Source organism: Dermacentor andersoni, chromosome 4, assembly GCF_023375885.2.
Source record: "Dermacentor andersoni chromosome 4, qqDerAnde1_hic_scaffold, whole genome shotgun sequence".
Classification (NCBI taxonomy): domain Eukaryota; kingdom Metazoa; phylum Arthropoda; class Arachnida; order Ixodida; family Ixodidae; genus Dermacentor; species Dermacentor andersoni.
In genome coordinates this window covers 72661086-72684301 of record NC_092817.1, presented here as the reverse complement: position 1 = coordinate 72684301, position 23216 = coordinate 72661086, and the positions used below count along the sequence as shown (strand labels likewise).

General features: G+C 43.6%; 1 protein-coding gene across 8 annotated transcripts in view; it reads right to left on the bottom strand.

The window, feature by feature from the left end:
- LOC126536294 (uncharacterized) overlaps window positions 1-23216 on the bottom strand; it is a 151192-nt gene that overhangs the window by 116511 nt on the left and 11465 nt on the right. For 7 of the 8 annotated variants that reach the window (XM_055073925.2, XM_055073931.2, XM_055073928.2 and 4 more), the window contains 5 exons: window positions 22901-23006; window positions 15005-15110; window positions 14130-14235; window positions 5598-5633; window positions 551-699 (listed from right to left, as the gene is read on the bottom strand). In XM_055073925.2, the coding sequence (XP_054929900.2) occupies window positions 551-699; window positions 5598-5633; window positions 14130-14235; window positions 15005-15110; window positions 22901-23006 (503 nt within the window). The remainder of the gene's footprint in view (window positions 1-550; window positions 700-5597; window positions 5634-14129; window positions 14236-15004; window positions 15111-22900; window positions 23007-23216) is intronic. The other variant, XM_050183200.3, reaches the window with a different exon arrangement.

Sequence of the window (23216 nt, the reverse complement as noted above, 5' to 3'; positions counted from 1 at the left end):
GGCACTTCAGGTTATGCATTTCTAACGGGCATGTCACACAATGACATGGGCTTTCGCATTCTGTAACTACAGCACAAGCTCTTGCTGAAAGCTGTGAAATGCTTGACCATGTTAACAAAAATTATTTGGACTGCCAAAACATGGCGACCTCAATAACAAAATTTAGCTTAGACATGCTTGTAGCTTACAACTTTGTTAAATTAAGGTTTCAGCGCACTTCCATAACTTGAGGAACCCATGAATAAAAAAAGAAGGAAAAAAAGATGAAAACGAGCCGAAACTGTAGTTTCTGAACAGTTGCATAAAGAAATAAAATTTTCCTCTCTGGCCCACAAAAGTGTACTTGCCGTTTAAAGAAATGAAATGAAATTGCAAAGTGCTTATGAATTCTGAGAGTGCATTCATCTGAAAGGGGATATACTCGGCAGCTATATAACTTCTGCAAGTTAGAATTAACTTCCGGACCTCTCAACACCCTATCGAATAATGCTTGGCACAAAAAGACTTCATCCCTGTCCCAGAAGCTGAAATGAAATGCTGCTGTGCTCACTTTGTCATTGACTGCTATGTCTGAGGACTGGCTGGTGGTTGAGCTTTTCCGAGACCAGTTGTGTGAATTCTGCACTGGTCTAGTGGATGTTGTGCCAAAACTTCTTTGCTGTGGTGGATGGTATAGCTCGTAGCCTGGTCGTCGCTTGTCTGATAGGAAAGGAAGGAAAAAATAGCCAAGGTTCAACGTCAGCAAGAAGACTGATGGTATCACTGAATAAACTGATCGCAAACAAAGGCATACAAAGCATAAGAATTCAGGCACAATAAAAACAGGAACAAAGAACAGAGGAAAGGTACTAGCTCTTCAAAAAGGACACTAAAGATAAATGCTAGATCCTAGGCAGATAAAGCATCCTTCCAAAACTCAATTATGTGTAAATTTCAAGGCTAGAGGCAGATGTCGTAAGGCAAAATGAAGGCAAAACATTTAATCTTTTACATTTCGCACCAGGACACTAATGCTGGTACATCAGTGTCAAGTCATAGTTTTCAATGCAATTTCTTTTAATTGGTCTGTTGTGGCGCAGCAAAATTGCTCTAAACTTGCTTTAAGTTCAGTCCGACTCCTTTAGAATGCTACATAGCTCATCCCTACCAGTAAAATTACAGTTAAACCTCAATATCACGATCCTCAATATCAAGAAATTCTCAATATTGACACGTGCACTTATCTTTATCGGGCGACCACATTCCGCCGCCTAACAAATGTTATCGCACAGCGCGGGATGCGCCTGCATTCATCCGAAGTTTCTGGAAAGTTATCGATGCTTCTATCCACTGCCTGTTGCCGCCGAACCTTATGTTATCTGATTTCATCGCCTAACGCGAATGGTGTAGAACTTTGTGGAAGGCACGCGGGTCCCAACGATTAGTCTGGAACATTCGACGACTGCTGTATAAAAGCTGACGATCGTGTTCGCCGCTATCGTTTTGCTATAAGTGTAGCCTGTTTTTGTGGGCACAGGTTCGCCCAATAAAAGTTAGTTTTGTCCTTCACAGTATTGCTACTGTGTTCTTCAACGTCACCACCACGTGACACTATAACGATTTATTTAACTTTCCATAACCTCTTGTCCACAGAACACCATGTATTTAGAATCTAGACATAACAATGTGTGTTTGCAATTTCAATACAACAAAATTTCACTTCCACCGCAAAGGAACGCCAAGACAATAAATGGAAATTTCAGCTGAAGCAGATGGTCAAATGATTGAATTACAAGCTGCTGCTTGCAAATGCAGTTCTCAAATCTCGCAGCCCAACCGTCGAAGTGGATCATATTCCGTATAAAGGCCAAGTGCGATAAGATGCTATTGTGCCTTGCGCACTTAGTGCCTTAGGTGCGAGAGAAAGTGTGTGAGGGTAAGACAAGAAGGTGCCTTCACAAGTATCGCCTTCCCGTGCGAGCAAAGGAAAAGAGGGGAAGGGGAGAGAGCTCACCCGATCAAGCACGTACAAGGGGCCAAGTAGGGGTAAGTTAGCGCACGCACGTCTCAGCCGGCCGTGGCTGCGCATGGCTCTAAGCACGGCTCAGTGCATATGCGAAAGCGTGGCTGGCTTCGACGATATCTTCACATCGTACCACGAACGTGAAGATATTGTCGCCATGGCATAAAACCGCATCATTCGTCACAGACTCCCAAATTCGTCAAAATGAATGGTTTTATCATTCACATTTGCTTTTCTCGATTGCCTGATAATTCGGTAAATTCTGCAGCCCCATTTGTGTAAGAAAAGTCAATCGGTACCTGTAATTATTTGCATAAAACGTCGAAAGTCAATATTATGAAATTTCGAAACAAAGCCAATTGCCGATTTTGCCTACTTCATCATACCAAGGTTTAACTGTATTAATAGGTTCGAACACGCGTTGTCTTCACAAGAAAACCAAAAAAAAAGAAAAAGAAAAGAAGCCAAGACTCTTACTTGCCACAACGTCATCACAGATGTACAGTTTACTGTCCAAGCCTAATGTCTTATGCTGCAGCAAATGAACTCTCATTTACACGAGACGTCACATGTATAGGCTGCACATAAATATTACCTGTTGTGCGATCACAAACTGACAAACATTACAGAAGACAAACAAAAACCACTGAACAAGGATCCCTTACTCACTTCTTAATTTTCTTTTTCAATTCATTTGGAAGATTGTCTGCCATGCTTACAGTCATTTTGTATGCCCTGGTGCATACTAAAAAAAAAATTTTTTTTTTATTACTTCAGGGTCATGCGTGATTGACTGATGCATAACTGCACGCCATTCTTTGTGTGGTAGGCCTCAAGTATAATTATTTCACTCATCGTTGCCGCTATGTCAGTCACTTTATTGTACATCCATACACATTTAAATAATGCAGCTTTTCTTTTTTCCACTGTCTCTTTAGCCTTTTCCCTCTGCACACACACAATGCAAATAAAGAGGTGCATATGTTGTATAGCCGAGCACAGTTGGGAGTTAACACCCAAGTAATTTTCTTTCTTCGTCCTTGTTCGTGCCATGCTTCCATTCTTATGATGAATCATTACCAACTAGCCCAGCTATGTTGTTCTGTCTGTGAAGGCATATGAAAGTCCAAATAAAGCAAGAAAATACACTTGGAATATGCTTCACGACAAAAGATAAACCCAATATAGCATACTGCTGCACCAGCACTGCAGCTGCCAGCAGGAATTTAAGCCAGTTTTAAAACAATCAATAAATAAAAAGCCACAAGTGTTCATCACTAGAAGCACGAAAGAAGGGTTGGGTTTTTGATCTTGTTTTCCGCATTACTGAAAGAAAACTTCAATGAAACAACACATTTTATTGCAAGCATAGTGTCACAGTTGTGACAATATGCTTGCAATTACACCAACAAAGCATCATAAAGGGGAAAAAGACACAGTGCACTGCCGAAAACCAGTGAAGCAGCAGCTGTTGGCAACCATAACAAGTACAAAACTTTCCACATATTGGACCGAACTACAAACTACTAACTAGTGTGCAGCAACAGAGGCCGAAACTGTTACAGCAATGCATCTGCGATACTGTATTACACCATAGCTGATAACACGGGAAAGTGGTTGGCAAGTTGGCGTCTATAGTTTCACATAAAGCTCCGAGTGCAGAAGCAGCATGTTCATTATTTGCAAATGATAATCTATCCCAATAGGTTGATTATATTGTTGCATTTAAGTGCATTAAACTTTAAACTCTGACAAAAGCAAACTGGGTGAGTTGGTTTCTATGGATTCGAAATGTCCCTAACTGAGCACTAAAAGTGAGGAGAAAGGTATTTAACACAACACAAGCACTGTGTGAACTAGTAGTTACAATGCATTTAGAATGCACCTGAATATGCAGTAATCAGCCCAAAAAATAAATATATGCCAGACAAAAGAGGCAACCGGTTTACTGGACCATGTAAAACTTTCCCTGTTGGTTTCTTACAGCCCACAACTTTCTAAATGCAAAAACAAAATTTATTTTGCTATTCAAGCACTTGCAACACCCTACTGTATGCAAAAAAAAAGAAATACAGTCGGTTCTGGATATAAAGAACTCGAAGGGGATCGCAGAACAGTTCAATATATTGATAATTCGAAATACAAAATATGCCTATCTGAAGCTTATCTCCGCATATATCCGAGTTTCCAGAGATCGTGAAGACGTGCCGATTCTCTTCTCGAAAGCCATGTCGACCGCACAGAAGTCAACTTATATTTTGCTCATGAACGTTGCAAGTCACTCATGCGGCAGAATGGTCTTCACAACGCTAAGCCTATGTCACTCTGACGGAAGACCGCGGCGCACTTTGCACGCCTTGAAGTGCTTGTTGTGCGTTTTTATTAAGAAACGCTAGAAATGCATGCACCTTGGAGGCAAACTAGGCTGTATGGATACATGCCATACCACCATGAGCACACTTGTAGGGTTTCAGAATCGGCTTTTTGTTGGAACCGGTCATTCTCGCTTCTTGACCATCCTAAAAAGTATGCGCATTTTTTCATCCGTGCTACTCAGCACTCCAAAGCCTCGTGGCCGATACGTCCCTTCTTTTTCTGCCTTCCCCCTCTGGTTCCTGCATTGGTGACTGCCAGCACAACATACATGCTGTTAGTTCCGATAGTGGCATCCATCTTTTCAGAACATCCAAGTGCGCAAACACGAATGAAACGCGTTCAGCGTGGACCTGCAAATCGCACAGCAACGTCTTGGCCGCCACTGCCACAATGGGCATTTCCGTGAGGTGAGGATGTGTCATCTGGTGGTTTTGTTAAATTCAAACTAATGTAAAGATATGTCCAAGTGGAGGTTGGGGTCGGATTCGTTTTCGCCACTTGTGGAATGCCTCTGTCCACAACAAGACAAACCCGGAGGCACAGAGCGTCCCCACAGTTCAGCATCCCGCACCGGCACCGCTCGGTGAAAATATTGAGTGCCATCCATGCTTTTTTGTGGAACGCATATCAGACCGAAAGGCCTTTCGCATTCTTAAACAGTGGCGACTTGCTCTTGCTGTTAACAAATAGCCACAGTTTGCATAAGCCATCCACATGAGCTGCAAGCAAGACTGAGAGCACCGTGCTCATTTTTCCTCCATGGCATATACTGACCTTCAGATTCAATATCTTGTATGACATTCAGTATCTTGTTTGACAATTCCATTTCAAATTTGTCGGCATTAAATATTTACGATGACGTGAGAAGTAATCACACAATCATTAGGAGAAGCGCACTTGCAAGGGTGCAGCATGGCACAGCAATTGATGTGCCGAATGTGTCGGTGAAAGGGAGTTTGATGTACAGTAGTACATTGGTATAATTTTGCTTGTAATTTCCAAAGGGATTTTACAACTGTTCAATATATCTGAGTTTGATACATCCAGGATCGACTGTAGTAGGCATAAAAGCAGTTAAACTGCAACTACTTATCACTTCAAAAAAGAAGAAAAGGATACTCAAAAATGCTAAAAGCAAGCAGATTCCTGGCCAAAGTTAAACATGTGGCTTCTATATCCCAAATATTAAAATCAAATAGAAGCAGAATGCAATACTTACAAATGGTATACAATGTATAGGTATTTCTACCATATACTTGTGTAGGCAGAAAAAAGAAAGAGAGAAAGAGAGAGGACCTTCATTTTTCAGTATTGTCATACACATTCAAAAAATACTAGAACGCAACATTCAAGACTGGGTAATCAGGACACAGCACTTAAGCAGAGATCATGGGAAGAACCCTCTTACCATATTTTCCAGTGCATGCTGATACGAATTAAGTAGGTATGTTTAAAGATGGCGAGCAAGTTGCAAATAAACGTTAACCTTCAAATTCCACTATTCATCTATAAATGTGCTCTGCATTGCTATGAATTTGCCCAATGGTTTAACGAGGAAACAGCAGTGAAAGCTTTAATGATCGAACACACAAATCACATTTCCTCACAAGGTTCGCTTGGCAATGACAACTTTGCCAGGTTGCCTTCACAAAGGTTTGAGCTGTTTCGTATACAGTTACAAATGCAATTTTCTTTGTCTTTTCCAAACGTTATACTTGTGTGGGTGAGTTAGTATTTGTTAGGGTGGGCTATGTGTGTAAAAACACAGTACATTTGTCACAAGTCTGGTTCACTTCCATTATAGAAAGCAGTAGCTTCAAATAAAAGACAGTACTTGTTCAATTCCTCTTTGCCTTCTTGTTATGAAATTTACTTTGTTTGCACTTGTCTCACGGCACAGACAAATGAAACATTGCAGTCTTCCCTTGTGTACCACAAGTATTTTAGCAACACTCCCAAGTGCAAAGATTTCGAAGCCCAAAATAAACAACAACGATATCATTGCGGCCAATCCACATATACAATTTTATCTTTTATTGTCTCTTATTTTATTGCATAAGCATTCTTTGGCAAACTCCCCAGCCCTTTCAAGCGAAAAGTGTAATGGCTTGTATCTGCACACAAATACGTAATTTGCAAAGTTAAGACATTTCATCACTATGAGTGTAAATGTAGATAACTGATAGCTTTTAAGCGATAAGGAACAAACAAAAACAAAAGAATGAAATAAAAAGAGAATACCCATAGAGATAGATACAGCTCTTTACAAAATGCATGGGAGAGCTTAGAGCAAGGGCTGGGTCAACTGAAATCTGGGGTGGGCCAACTTGAAATTTGTGGGTGGCCCAACTTAAATTAGGAGATAGGCCAACTTATAATATTTGGGGGCGAGCCAACTTAAATTTAGGGGTGGATCAACTTGTGGCCCAACTGAAATTTGCGGGTGGGCCAGCTTCAATTTCTGGGAGGGCCAACTTCAATTTCAAGATGGGCCTACTTCAATTTCAGGATAGGCCTACTTCAATTTCAGGATGGGCCTACTTGAAATTTCGGGTTGGCACAACTGAAATGTTGGGTTGGACCAATTTGGATTTGGGGGTGGGCCAACTTGAGATTTAGGGGTGGCCCAATGTCCAATTGAATGCTGCTGAGCATCCTTCAAGTTATTAACACCTCGGAAGCAAGCGAGTGTGTTGAGAAACTTGGCGGCGCTTAACATAATAGCGTTAAGGGCCCCGTGTTGTAGAAATTCCGGCGTCGGTGCCTCCCATCCAGCGTTGACCGTCGTTTTGGCAAAACTCATTCCAAACCATGCATGCCCAAGCACGCAGGCCCTCCATGTAGCATAAAGAAGTGACTGAAGTAATTGAATTTCTCAAAGTAAAATACGTCAGAAAAATCAAAGCGCGACTTACAACCTACAGACATGATAGCGTCAGATTGTAATTTGAATATACATGAAAACATAATCCTGTTATGAAGAAACTCAAAGACAAACCACTTTCCCAACATTTCTACCATTCACAGAGCGACCATGGCCTCCGAGATTCGCATGTGTCGGCGCATGCAAATCTCAAAGGCCATAGAGCGGCACGCCAGGTTCCTTGCAACCCCTTCATATGGTACACGCCTCCGCCACATCGCGGTCCACGCACGAGGCTGCGTTTCTACCATAGAGCTCACCTTCAAACACGGCGTTCGCCGCCAGCATCTCCTGGTAAACATTACGGTTACATAAGCTGCAGTTGCTGGGAAGCGTGAGAAGCAGTCAGGGATGTTTGAATGCTATCGCATTCCACTTTTAAAGGTGAACCTTAAGCGTCCTCCAAATTTTCATTAGGCCTTACAAAAGAGCAGTCAATACACAAGCGAGAGCTAATGTGGACAAGGAACGCATGCTTAACAAAGGTTTGCAAGAGCAACAGCGAGAGTGACATTGCATCGCGGTGATGCACTCTCCCCTCTCGCAATGCCTCACGGGCTACTGCAGCAGCTGGTGTTCCCTTTCAACCATTCTGCTCCGTCGAGGCGCACTCCTGCCTGGCATTACGGCTGAATTGATATAATTACACTGAAGGGGCCAGATGCAGCGAGAAAATCTGAAAATTCTCTAGTAAAGCCTAAACATTCTTTGCCACCAAAAATGCCATGGGTAGACGCACATGGGCCGAACAATGCTTACGCATTAGTAAACAATTCTCGGAATTTATGTAGCTTTTATTAGTTATGTGCTAATACTGAGCTAACTTTATTGCCTTGCAGGCGCATGCAATGTACAATGTATATATTAAAAAATGTTTTGCAATTAATTTCTAGTTGATAGTGCTTCTGTTGTCACTTTCTTTCATCTTCATAACGCTGTTAGCTTTAACCACGAACATTTCATGAATTCATGTTCAGTGTACTTGAATACACTCAGCCACTTGCTAATTATATGCCTCAAGTTGGTTATTCTTCTTGATGATGTACAGTGTTTAGTGGCACAAGGGCCAGGTATGGCCACGAGCACGAAGAAATGGTATAGAGTGATCGATGGATGAATAGCGTTAAGTAGATGTAACGTAGCTGTGTAGAGACGTAAAAGTGATCAATGCATATGAATAGCGTTAAGTAGATGTAACGTAGCTGTGTAGAGACGTAAAAGTGATCAATGCACACCGTACTTATGTGCATAATGATCGCACTCGCGTAATGATTGGCCCCCTGAATTTTGTCGTCAAAATTCTTTTTTTTTTCTTTCCCACGTAATGATCGCACCCTGAACTTGCCGCAGCGATATGTCGTGTGCCAAGTCTTGCTAATTATGAACGCACTTACCATATGTCGAATGCTACGCGAACGACTCTTCAAGACATACCAAGCAGTCTGCACGCACAAAACAGATTCTTAAGCAGACGCCCCATTTCATTCCTTTCATTCTTTCCACACTTCCATGGAAAAAAAAAAGAAAAATGCTACAACCAAACTTGCCTTGGCTTCATTATTTGTAGGCTTTATAATGATTGTGGTCAACAACAACAACAAAAAAGATGCCTTTCGATTCCTCTCGTCTGCACTCATGGGCACACAACAAATCATGAACGGCAACAATAGCAGCCACATTTACATTGATACATTAAAAGTGTACCCCATTCATACGCCAACGCTTGTAAAACAGCTAAGATATTCGCCCATCCTTAGCAGAAACGTGCCATATCAGGATAGTAGTGAAGACAAATGCCGCAGTTTTCGCAGCATGCCTACCATGCATTTCTATGTCACTGGCACCTAAGCGTGCCCATCTCTGTTTCTGTCCCCTCAAAGTGGACATGGCTACATTATTACCACAAACTTGACGATATTAACTATATTAATCATTAGTGATACGGAAGAAACTGTTTCGATGCGCATAATGTACTCATGAAAAAAAAAAAAAAAATTGCATTCGGCGAGTTCGGCTTGCTCCGCCGGCCACCATATTTGTTTTGGTGTCTCGCACTGTTACAGTAGCAGCCGCCTGTTTATTGACCTGTTGTCATCCCGCAGCAAATGCGGGATGTGCACAAGTGGCAGTAATGTTCACAAGTGGCATCCCTTCCTTGTCTCTTCCCATATCAGAGCCGAGGGACGTACTGAGGCATAAGCCTAGCCTCCTTTCTTGCAGTGTTGTACTTTCTGCATTGGATGATTAGTCATGGTTAGTGACGAAACATGCACTGCAAAGAGGAATTTGTGTATGTGAACATTTCTCTCTGGCTGGCAGCAAGTTGCCTCAAGAGTGAACGAGTATGGCTTTTGGTTTGAAATTTCAGCATTTTTTACGGCACCCAGCACCACAGTACTTTTGACATGATTGTTTACGTATACGCTACACTTGTTTCTTAAAGATGGCCAAACATGGTGAGGGGCCCTTTAAGATGTATGCAATACATAGTAAAAGTCATTATTCTCATTATTAATTGAGATTTTGATGTGTTGTCTCGGTGTTCACATATCTCAAGGGGATATTATACAGTACTCTCGGTGATATGATCATGCCCGATACCAATTTTGGGATGATACGAATTGTTCAAAAGTATTAGCCCATGTCCATTAGCCTACAACGTGCTAAAGTTCAGATGTTGCAAGCCGCTCTTCGAGTCAGAGCGAATGATACAAACAACCGAGCTGCTTTATGATCCCCAGTGGAGCTTGCGAGGAGGCATCAGCACGGTGGCAGCGTCCGGCACTGGCCGTTTTCAGGTCAACGGAGGAGCCGTGCCAATGCACCAGTCACATTCCTGTTGCAAGGGCAACTTACGTAACTCTGCCTTCACTCAAACTTTTCTACCTTTGCACTCGTCAGATAGCATAATACGACATAGCTTTGCCATCGCAAAGTACAGACTTTCTTATGCACAAACCGTGTCCTTATTACCATCAGGCATCAGTTAGAACGCAACAACAAAAAAAGCTTGAGATACCTGGCAGATCTTGAACTGTCAGCCTCAAAGCACACAAGGTGGGCAGCTTGTTACTACCAAATTGTGTGCATAACAAGTGAGTCACGTATTTAAATACTGTGGAGTTCTCATCCGTGCTTTTGGGACAAAGGAACGACAACACAGTAGTGCAAACAATGACAAGGGCATTTATTGCACCTTTCATAATAATGCCTGCTAGCCGAGTTGCTATCCACAAAACATGCCGATGGGTGCGCGACAAATCGCGGAAGTCTGACTCACCACGACAGGATAACGAGCGAATATGTTCGCCCCATGCTGGACACCAACGCCTGGTCGTTTGCGCGTACGGTCACATGAACGGGGGCGTGTTCGAACGAGGCTTCGCGAAACGGTTTCGCAGAAGCATGGATCGGCGCACACGCAGAACGTTCACGCCGTTTGCCGACCCCGAGCCAAAGAGGAAGAGCCTTCTCTTTTCCGTGCCCACGTAACCTCGCTGTTAGGTGGCGTTAGCACAGCCACACTCGCGCCATCTCTCGCAATGCGCTTCAACCACACCAACTGCCGTGGGCACCAAGCCTTGCAGCGAAGCTGGATTACAGGAGACAGGAGCTATGCAGGAAAACAACATACCAGGGGACGCATAAGAGTCACGCATCCCCACAATACATGTCAGCCAATAGGGGCACTCGCTGCCTGCCACGTGACTACTGTCACAAATTGTGACACTACAGCCTAATCTCGTTAATTCAAACATGCTTAATTTAAACTTCTGATTTATTCTAACCGACACTGTGATCCCATCAAAGTTATGTGTATTCCAATGGACGAAAACACCCGGTAATTCGAACACGCAAGCATTTGCAATGGTTAACTCAAACATACCATGCTCCCACAATGCTCTCAGCAGCATGCCGAAAGGCAGCGGAGACTCCAAGCAGCAGTGTTTTGACCCCGCCATAGACGATAGAGGAAAAGCATAGGAGAGACCCCTCAACACTGCGCGAAGAAAAAGAACTGCAGCGGAAATTTCATCTCTCTCAAATGGCAATGTCAACGCCGTAATGCCCCAGCCACACTTTGGCAACACACACGCCACAGGAGGGATAAGTCCTGGGGCGATTTTTCACGGTTTGCCGCAATGAAGCAAGCTGCGAGCAGAGGAGACCAATGAGGGCGGCCCCGACAGTGACCTATGCACGGGAAACTGGTGTTCAGCGGACCTGCCTGACCGCTCTATTCATACTCGCATCTGGTTCAGCCGGACAACTTGTTTCGCACTATCATCTGCTCACTTAGCTCACACTCGCGCTTGTTTTGGTCGGCTTGGTTGGGTCTCATTCGTGCTTGTTTTTTTACAATAGCAAGTCTAAACCGAGACATCCCGAGGGAAAGGTTGTTGGAGACTGTGCACCACATCCAATTCTGTACGAGCCAGACCCTGAAAACAAGGACGTGGAGATAACACCCAGTACCTCATTCTCCTTGTCTTTTGAATGCGGCGACGCCGCAACAGAAGGGAGCACACCAACAAGATTATGATCAGTGGCAATGACTTCCGTCATCTTGACAACACATGACTCACATTAAGAATGCAGGACGAAGAACATAAACACAGCGCTAATCTCTCAGCAGACAAAGGAAAAAGCACGCGAGCACGCAGAGGGAAGCAGCGGCGGAGGCCCAGTCCGGCCTCGGCAACTCCACTGCTTTGGTGGCAGTAACAAGTGGCAGAGGTAATTAGCACCATCCATCAAGCTGGCAGGAAAGCAAATCTGCTTCCCTCCCATCCTCCTCGCAACTACGCTCCCCTTGCCCTCCCTCTAAACTCCCTCATAACTCCCTCCCCTTTGATGGTCTCACACCGGCCCGATGCCAGCATAGCCCACTCCCTGAAGTTTCGTTTTCTGCCTTTTCGGGAAGCAAGCATTGGCCAGCATGGGCAGATTCGGGGTCCTCACTGACTGTGTGCTTGTGCGCTGTGATATTTGACGACTCGCACCGTTTGTGCATCACGCTATGGTGCAAGGATACTTCAAGAACAAGTCCTTCTAATTCAACCTTCTTTTAATTCAAACAACTTTTCCGGCCCCTTCGAGTTTGAATTATTGAGATTTGGCTGTACTTGTCCCTTTTCGTGTTCGCTTTCTTTCTTCTTTTGTATTATTTTATTTTTGCATCAAGAAATGCCCTGCAATCTGAAGCTCCAATCTCTCATGTTTACGGTGATACCAACGTGGCAACATGGCGCGATCAGCAGTACGAAAGCACCTCCCAAAGCCCAAGTTTCTACCTAATTTGCAAGACAACACATTAAAAAGTGAATTTTTTTTTATATTCTGCTTTGTATTTCTTTGTAATATTTAGCCATGAGATAAAGGAAGTCTTAGGACTGCAGAAAAAAATATTAATTAGAAATGAAAATTTTGACCAAATTGAGAAGTTTGTGAATTACGGGTTGCATGAATCTATTGCGCCATCTCGAGAGATTCGTATCATCAATATTCTACTGTACCTGTGTAGTGAACACCAAACGTTTTCATAGCATGGAAGCAACGCACCTGTTTGTTAACCTTGCGATTTCTCCATAAGGCAAAGGGTTTAACTAAGAAAGGTGGTAGTTGTACAGGGATCTATTCTCTGATTTTTAGAAAATTACTGAATAGAGAAAGAAAATTTTATTGACAGCTCAAGGCTTTTCCTATTGTAGCTCTGCTGCAAAATTGATTAATAGTATGTGCAGAGGGCACCAGAGAATGCATCGGAACATAGACGTCAGGACATTGGTTTGCATTGCTAGTAGTATGTGGACACGTAGTGTGTTCTCTTCCTTTTTTTTGTTTTTTAAGAACAATAATCTACATCAGGCATGATCAGCAAGTAGCTGAGTGTATTCAAGCACACTGCACATGCATTTATCAAATGTTCATGATTAAAAATAACAGCATCATGAAGATGAAAGAAAGCGACAACAGAAGCACCATTAACTAGAAATTAACTGCAGGAAAGGCTTAATATAAGCGTCTTGCACTAAATGTGCCTGCAAGGCAACAAAGTTAGCTCAGTTACTGAAGAAATAATAAAATATAACATAACAAATGATGTTTAAAAAAAGAAAATGCTGCACAGTGTTCTTACAAAAAAGTTTAACACCTTTCTCGTTTCTGTCCTATAGTGACTGATCTAACTGCAATCCCATGTCGCATTTACGGCGTTGCCTTGTGGCGCGTGCAACATAAGACATGTACAATAAACCCTTTTCTGAAACAAATTTCACATTGGTATCACTTGCTTGCCTTCATGTACATCGCACTCTTGGTCCTAATTATAAACTAGTACCGACCTGTCCAGATTTTTTTCTCTTTAGTCAGATGCATTTCCTTACACGAAGAACCTTTAAGGGTTAAGTTCAGGAGTCCACATTTTTAGTTGTAACAAGCGAGAAAAACTGAAATTCTTAATCGCTTACTTTTTTGTTGTTGTTGTTGTTGTTTTGTAAACTTTTAATGACGCTTAAGATGCAAGGAATTTGTTAAAACGAAGTTATCGACAAATATAACTATTGTTTTTGTTTAGTTGTTGCTGGTTTTCTTTTTGTAAATTTTTAATGATTCTTAAGATGCAAGGAATGTGTTAAAGCAAGGTTATCAACAGACAGAATGAAATGGCACATGAAGGGGATTTTTTGTGTGCATGTGTTTTGTTGTAGGTGTAAAATACTGTAGCTTTTCAGTTTCATGAGCAAGAAAAATTAGCCCATTCTTGCACAACTACCCTTTTAAAATTACGCAAACACACAAAAGGAATTGCATTAAAAAAGGCCCAACCTCCAGAGGATGTAGGCGGAGGTCTCGACCGTGTGAGCTTGGAAAGGAGGTGGTTTGGCCGGTACCCAGCATTATATTGACCTGAAGGCCGCCGATATGACTTTCGCTGAAACCAGACAAAGTGCAACAAATGACAAGAGTGAATGAATCGACCCAATTTCTTTAGGCATACACTCACCAAAGCCAAGCCTCATCACAGACACTACAGAACTAGTAGCAGACAATGTAGGGTTACATGTCGGCTATAGTACAACACAGATCAAGACAAAAATGATAACAGTTCAATACAATCACACTGTGTTATCGTCTTTGTCATCTATGTTGTATTGAAGCCAACATATATTACAGAACTAGATTTGGCAAAGCCTGGCAAGATCACTCCCTCAGGCCACTCATAGCATTTGTTTAGAAAGAGAAAAACGACATTACCAGCTGAAAGGCTAATTTTCTGTGTCAAACTTCCCTCTAACGTTCAGACTAAAAATAAACACAAGACGTGACAGATGCCTTTTCTTGAATTTGGTGCTTTCTGCAGCTAGCTACTATACTTCTGCAGGAAAATTCACAAAATAAAAATGTTAATTTACTTTCAAATACAGTTGAACTATTCAACTATCAACCAGCCTCTACCACTTTTTGTGATGTTCCGGGGAGCTGATTCAGAAGTTGTTGAATGAAATTAGCAACTGCCTCCCTCTTCATCCCTCTTGACATACCCAAACTTCTGCACTCATTAAAACAGGCGTATCTGCCATTCCTAAAGAATATTATACCACTCCAGCATGACATCACAAATTTCCCATTCATTTTTATTAAAGCAAGCCCTTGATCCTGCACAACATGCGACTGCAAACAAAAGATAGCGTGTTACTTACTAATACGGGTCTGGTTTTAGCAGACTTCTGGCCTCTGACCATCTGAGCGACATGAGCAGTTGATTCGCTGACCACCACGTGCACCACAGTGTTCCCTTCCGCATTCCTGCAAGGAGGATTGCTTGTTTGAAATGAAGCCAAGCAGCTCACATCAAATTGTATTTCTGCTATACAATTCGTAAACTTCTGCAATCACAACAAATCTACAGAACAGCCTAAAGCATCAAACAGCACCTATAAAGAGGAGAATTTGAAGTAATAAGTGCAGTGTGCAAACGTATAGCCTCAATCGTCCAGGCACAACACACACCTAAGAGCCTAGAAATTCAAACAAACGTTTGCTTCTTGGCAACAGCATCAGCCTCCTAGGCGATTACTAGCACTGTCCTCGTCGGAGCCATGACATCAGCATAACATACATAGTATTTCTGTAAAAGCAGCACTTTTTCTTCCGAATCTTGACAAGGTGCAGCCCTGACATGGGAGTGGCCCACATCAGTCCAATTTTTCCGCCCATGCGTATTTCCCATGATTCCTTTGTAGGAAAAGAGTGAGCATTATCGTCTTCCTGGTGCTCGTCTAGTCCACCACTGTTACTGTCGCCACTACTCTGGCTCAATTCAGCAGCACATTTGCGAATACAGTCGCATCCTCCATGCCATTCGGGCACTACAAATGTCTGTGGCATTAAAGCTTTTCACAACAATGCCCAAAGACACTGCACAGACTAGCTCACATCAGGGCTTGCACTTTATTGCCCTGCATTTTCAAGCTCGCCTTTATAAAATTTTGGGCTGTGAATTTATGGGTGCGACTCTCACACCGCTGTGGTCTTTACTCGACTTTATATGGTAAACTTATGACCAGTAATAACAAGAGAACCCTAAGGAAGCTGACCATTCTATAGGAGCAAGTTTGTGGAACTACAAAGGTCAGGCGCATAAAGAATGGTGTGTAGTAAGATTACTACATACCCTCTTAAGATTTCTTGGCCACTACTTAAAGGGCTGCTGAAAGTTGAAATGGTTTTATGTCGTACACATAGACAAAGAGGATGGTGTATCCCTTGTTAGTTACGGGCCCTTTTCCTGGCATCCTTCGAGTTCACCAGACCACATCGAATCGCCGTCGCACCCAATTAAGGTGCGCAGAAGTGCATCTACCATGTTCCCGAGGCGCAGCACGTCCAGACAAGTTGGTGACCCCCACCCACCTCGTGCGCCGCATGCGGAGCTATTGTCCCACTGCTTGACTTTTCCCGCAAGTGCAACGGGAGCCTGGCACATTTCCAGGTAACCTGGGTCCCGAGCAAAGCTGCTTTGCAGCTCTGAAAGGTCGCACGAAAACAACCCGTCTCCCCTCGCTGAGCGCTTGCAAACCCAGAGGGAACGCCAGCTGTAAGTCATTGTGAAGCCCTCGGAACCACACCATCTGCCGATTGTGACGGCAGTTGCATACCTGGAGGTAATACCGGTGGCAAGTCATCCCTCGGACAATGAAGCCCATGGAGCGACCCCCCGAGCCGAATGTGACTGCACTTGCACGGGCGACTACCATTGGCCGAAAATGACGACATCTGAGCGGGCTCGACGATTGGCCAAAACTGACGTGACCCCGAGACACTGAAGGGGTTAAAAGCGAGAGACAGGGAGCCAAGAAGAGCATTCCTTCATTCATTCATCTCTTTCGGGCTTCTTGCCACGGGCAGCAGCGTCCGACTTGCTGCCGGTCATCAATTACTTTATTACTGTTAATTTGTTTGCATTCTCACTGTAAATAATGTAAATAAACCTCCAGTTTTCTCTCAAAAATCCTCCTCAACGTCGGCCGAATCCTGCACTCAACGGCAAGATCCAATAACTGGCGGACAGCGGTTGGATTGTCCTCCAGATACAACACTCTCAAGGAATGCTTTCTCACAAGAATTTTGTAAAGCATATTTAGTGCCAGTGAACACGGACAGAAGGGAGACGACCACCACAATGCGCTAACTTCAACTTGATTTTCAGGAAATACCCTCCTATTTAACCCCTGCCCAGTAGCGCCATCTCATCCAAATTTTAACCATTCAAAAAAGCCATTTCCTTATCTAACAAGTCAATCGAAGGAGCACTAACACATGTTATCACTATTCCGACAGATAGCCTGAGCTTCAATAATCTCTCGCACATCTTTATCTTTGTGCTTTGCAAGAACCCGGCAGGGCCCATACACCGGCGCAAGTTCAAGTTGTTGAAGTTAGCACATTGTGGTGTCGTCTCCCTTCCGTCCTAGTTCGCTGGCGCTAAATATTCCATGTCAGTTTACTAACACGCCCAACAAATGGCAATGCTGAAGAATTTTGTGTCAGCACATTATAAAAGCATAGGTGCAAGTAGTTAAACATTACCCTCCTCTCAACCAGTGTTGTTTGTCCTCAACCTTTACACCATGAGACCATTGCTATATCCCAACTCCTTCAAGCGGCGACGCGAGTGTTGTCTACATCCGGTTGATTTGAACTGAGTGTGCTCCTGTGTATCTTTCCTATATAGTTTTATTGTTAAGCCTGGGCTACATAGAGCAAAATTTAAAGGTTTAAATTAAAATTTAAAGGCAGCAAATGCACATGCCATGGCACTACGCACAATGCTCTCTCTCTCTCTCACTTTTCTTTTTTTAACACGACATGAAACGAAAAGAGACCAATACTGCCACAAGACTTCACCGCACTGCTGCTGAGAGTGCATGTGTGTGTGTAAAAATAAATAAATATGTATATATACACACACACACAAGCTACAATGTAGCTGTTTCTGGTATTATGTTGGTTTCATAATTGCCTGATAACATGAAAATATCTACCTAATAGAAACATTTATGATTGTATCTATATTACTCTCATAAGCTTTCTTTGTAGCTGTCAGTGGAAAAAGAAGGCACTGCCACTAATTTGTGAATGTGGTGAAATGGGAAATTTGTTTTCGCTAATCTATAATCTAAAAAAGATATGGAGAAATAAATAAGAAAAGAGTACATCCATTGGGAATCGAACTCGCACTTTCTGCGAGGGAGGTGGAGACTGTACCACTATACCAAAGCCTAACTTCTGACGGACGTTATGACACGTTGTAAAGCACATTCAATTTCCTTTGCAACGCTTTCTTTCTGGATCTCAGCGTGTTAGGATATTTTTCTGCTATCATTCTGCGCAAATTGTATACAAAACTTGGCCCTCCGACAAATGTGGAACATGCGGTTACCACTGAAAGCACCTTTCTTTTCAAAATTGTGCGCGACCACTGTTCTGACATAGGAGGTTGGTGTTGAGACTGACATGCAGCACTTGCGTTTCCTACAGTAGTCCCTGCAGTTAACTATCTGCACACAGCTGCAGTGCAAAATGACCTTAATATTATGCTGGTACCATTCATGTTCCTTCCGTTAAAGAAGACATCGCTGCTCCTATTTTTGTGTGAGAACCGCTCCGCATCCGATCAGCTGCCCCATTGCCAGAGCTGTAGCAGACAATCCGCATTTCCAGGAAGAAGGGGGCCATCGGTTTGAAAAAACATCTAGATTTATTACATTTGTGTACTTATATTTAAGGGTACAAAAATTACTATGCATACAAATGCTACTATAGATAAGCTTAATGCAACGACATGCTTCAAGCATTCCCAATGACGCAACGTCAGCAGCCAATTGGATAGCTCACCCGACTGACATCACCTGCCCCTGCTGCATAGTAGGGGATGGGGCGGCTGAAAACTCGAAGGGCAGCACCATTGCGATCGGTAGTGATGCACGCTTTTAAAACCTTATAATAAATTACACGCCTTACGTGGAATGCTTAAATGTGTCACTAAATGATCAGAAAGACCTATCATAAGGACTTGGTATGTTTGTACACTACTGTGAAAATAATTTCAGAGTCCCTTTAAAGGGCCCCTGAACCACCCCTCGGGCTTGGTGAAATAACTTAGCCCGCGGGTAGCATACGCTGTTGGGAACATCTCAGCCAAGTTTTGCTGTCGTACGCAGTGCATGGAGCTGGCAAGCAGATCGCTAAGTCACCTTTCTCTTAAACACTCTCTTTTCAACAGAAGGCCCTGTCCTCACTCTCTTCTAGATGCACTATTTCAGTATCGAACGCACTATTTCGTCATTCCCTTAGACGGCAGCTATTGGCCAATAGCTGACATCAAGTTGCAGTAGGCTATATGGCATAGATAGGTGGCCACGGTGGGATGCCGCCACGAGACCACTGGCTAAGTGCACTGCGGCTCACTGAGGACAACCACTTTTGGCTTGTGTTTAGCGCGTCGTAGGCAGCAAAGGAGGAAGTTGTGGCGTCTACGTTAACATCTCAAATGAAATTTGAACTTTGCACCATGGTGACATTTAGAAGGTGGGGCATTGTAGGAACCCCCCACTGCACCGTAGCCTTCGCAATGCAAGGCATTGAAGAAGGAACGGGAGCACAGCAGAGGTCACGTTTGATTGCGAATAACTCCGCTTCTGCTGAATGCAGTGAATTACTTTTTGTGGCAAAGTATTTCTGAAATAGCCTATTTTCCCTTCAAATGCCTTTCTCCACTTCGATAAAAAGTAATTCAGGTACTCTTTAAGAAGCCCGACACGCTTGGGCACGCTAAGAAACACGTTCTGATCACATCATTTCAGCAGCCAACTTCGCCAAGTCATTCTTGGTGCTACTCCTTAGAGGTGTGAGAATGCCCAAAATCATTTTATAGCAATTTTTGGAGCAGATAAAATTTCATTCTGGAGCAGATTGGAGCAGACAGATTCTGATTTTGGAGCAGTCTGTAGCCCATTTATCTTACTATCGGAGCCATTGGCTGAGCCAGAGGGTGGGAGGGGGGTCGAAATGCCCCCTTTCCCACGGAACAGAAAGTTTCAGGACGTGGGCTCCAAAAGAGCGCCATGGATGGAACAGGAAGTCCAAAGGGGGATGAAGGGGTTGTCATGTCACCGTAGCTAGAACTTCAGTTTATCCAGTTTCCCCGCAATCGCGATCGTTTCTATAGTCATAGCGTTTCCTTGCCTTCTCACATCATTTTTCCCTATCCCTATTCCCCCCTTATATGGGAACTGCGAGCAAAGAGTGGCAAGACTTAATCATTCATTTCGCAACTGCGTCGGTTCTACTCATTCTCTGCCTCCTCCCCACCCTCCTTTCTATTATTCTATCTAGCTTCCCTCTGGACATGGATATAGTAGAAAGGTAAGCACTGCAATTTCTGCAGTGGCTTTGAGGGGGGTTATAGATAATGGCAATCGACGCTAAAGAGCTCCAGAGGGCATTGTACATATTCAATGCGATGCAAAGATCCAAACGAATTTCTCGAGTCTACTTTCCTCTCTGCCACGCTCCTTTTGTGTATACACACCCTCTGAACCACCCCCAACACTATCAAGAAAAACTATCAGAACTATCGAGAAAAAAAAAGGTCACTTTAAAAGAACACTGACTTGTGCACAGCAAAATATATCAAGGATGAGGGTGCTGGTCCAGGGAAGCGAAGAAGCTACTAGCGGTATAATTCAGTGCTACATGAATACTGAGGCAGAACCAGCCAGGGTGTCTACCAAGTTGACATTTCCAAATTCCCTGAGTTTTCCATGTTTTCCCTGAGTGCCTTTGCAAAATTCCCTGAGTGATGCAGAACTACGTTTTATGTCAAAATGGGCTGAAAGCATATCGCCCGATGCTGTCACTCTACTACGCATATGAAAAAATTAAATAAAAATGACTTAATTCAATTTGAATACTAAGGAGACGTGTTTATGTTATTCAAAAAGGGAATAGAAGGGAGGGTTTAGTTTAATGCACAGCAAATAAAATGTCTTTGAAAAAAATTGCAAATTGAGTCGGACATCCTCAAATACGAATAAAAAGGAGATGCATATACTGTGTTTCACTGCTTTAAAGAGTTTATTTTGGTTTGGATGAGGGACACCTGCATCTCGGCATCAGCCAACACTGTTTTTTGAGCTCAAGATCCTTCAAAACAGCGGCAGCACGCTTCCTTTCCAGTTCTTTCCTCAATGCGTAGGTCCTTTCTGCTCTTGTCCTTCCGCCACTCGTTCGCCCCACGGACCATTTGAAGCAACTACTTGGTCAGTTTCAGAGTCCACATCCAACTTTTGAACTCCCTAGGGGCCGCGAAAATGTGCGAAAGATCGGCCAGTTGAAAAAATTAATGCATGTCATTTACTGCCCTTAAGGACTCAAACCGCCACAGGCACATTCAAAAACACTCTGAAGGCTTGTCGGTGCACGTATTAGGCATATCGGTGCTCGTACTGCGACAGGAAATACCGGGCGAAGGCGTGTATAATTAAGGAATACATACTGTGTTCCATGGCAATATCCCCTTCCTACGCTTGTTATGCTTCACTGCAATAATTTTGCGTATGCTTCACCAAGTAACACTTCTGTACAGAGGCGAAGCTGACATTCAGGAACTGAAATTATGCAACGCACTGTGCTTTCCAAGCTTCTAGACCACTAAGGCGGAGTCCATGCCATTGCTGACAGCCGCGAATTCTTTCAATAAAAAACACGGCACCCAACGGCAAGAAGCTTCATAGCGAACGTCGAAGCAGCTAGGCCTAGCGTTGCCGCAGTGGTGGTTACGGCTGCCAGCGTATGTGCGTGCGAGAGCACCGGTCCGAGGCGGCGAGGTAATCAAAATGGTCGTGGTGGTGGCTTTGATTAATGCCGTTATGGGCCTGTGGTCACGGCAAAACGTCCAGAAAATCTGACAGTTCTTGAGTCCGAAATTTCAGACGTTCTGATACATAGACTCTATGGGGTAAGTGGCGGTGCTGCGAAGCCGTCCCAATTATCTGAAGTCCGGAAAGTCTGTCGTTGACTGTACACTGGCAACTCCTCCAGCCGACGACTGGACACCAAAGACGATTCATTACGATTCCTGTCTGTTACTCGAGCCAGCATTACCGCGACTTTCGACCCTTTCAACAAGATTACCGCTAATTTTCCCTGATAGAGGCACACGTTCCCTGAGTTTTCCCAGAATTTTTCCAGACTACTCGACATCCCTGATAATTTCCGGTTTTCCCAGTTTTCCCGATCGGTAGACACCCTGACAAGCGAATCACAGAGCATAATCAGGCGCTGGAACACGGTAAAAAATGGCATGGTTTTGGTACTTGCGCACGTGACTGCACGACCGTGGGAACAAGGAGACGAAGTGGAAGTACATCTCTCTTGCTTCGGTGCGAAGTAAAACAAAAAACACGCAGACATTCCGTTTGTGTGTTTCATTATTTCTCTAAACTTCAATTCGTCATTTAAGCAACAGATCACACAAATAACAGATGTTGCCTTGAATAATTATCGAAGTCACGTGTCACTACGAGCGACGTCGCGGTGCGAACACGAGCACGTAGGCGCAGAGAAACAAGGACATCACCGTCCGGCTTGGAGCTCAGCCGCCGCGAGGGAAAGGGAAAACGGCGTTCGGATTGAAATTTCAAACCTTTCCGCAGTGCATAGCAGTGCGTATTTTTTAAACATGATCGTTAGCGCGCATTGTATGCTCCGTGCTTGTCAGCTCAAAATGGCCAGGCCTGGTGAGGGGCCCTCTAAGCTGCACACTGAATGAGATGTGAGGGAAGCAGTCCTTCAGGGCTACAGATTAGTTCTGGCCCTGTGAGTTTCCTTTAATGTGCACATAAATCTAGGTATATGAGTGTTCTTGCATTCTGCCTTGATGCAGCTGCCACAACCGGCAATCAAACCCATGAACTCGTGCACAGCAGAACACCATAGCCACCATGCCATTGAACGGGATCATATTACTGCAGAAAAATAGCTTCTGTACAGCACTGCCTCATAAACATTAAGGCAGTGGAAAGTGAACTCACGTGCTTAGCCTGGCGACATCCGGGATGCTGTGCAGATACTCTTCTAATGTGCTGAATCCCATCTGTCGATACGGGATGCGAGTGCCTGTCAGGGTCCTGTACTCATCTATAAAGAAAGGAGCAACCAAATGCGATGTTAGAGTTCATAGCTGTTCCTGATTGCATAACGTAACATGGGCAAGAGAAGAGAGATGAAGAAAAAACATACAAGGCTGGTGGGCCACCTAACCAATCGCTTAATTTTGTGCTAAGCTTGGCAATCTGCAGCTAGAATCACAAGAATTCTGACACCAAATAAGCAAGCAATGAAATAATG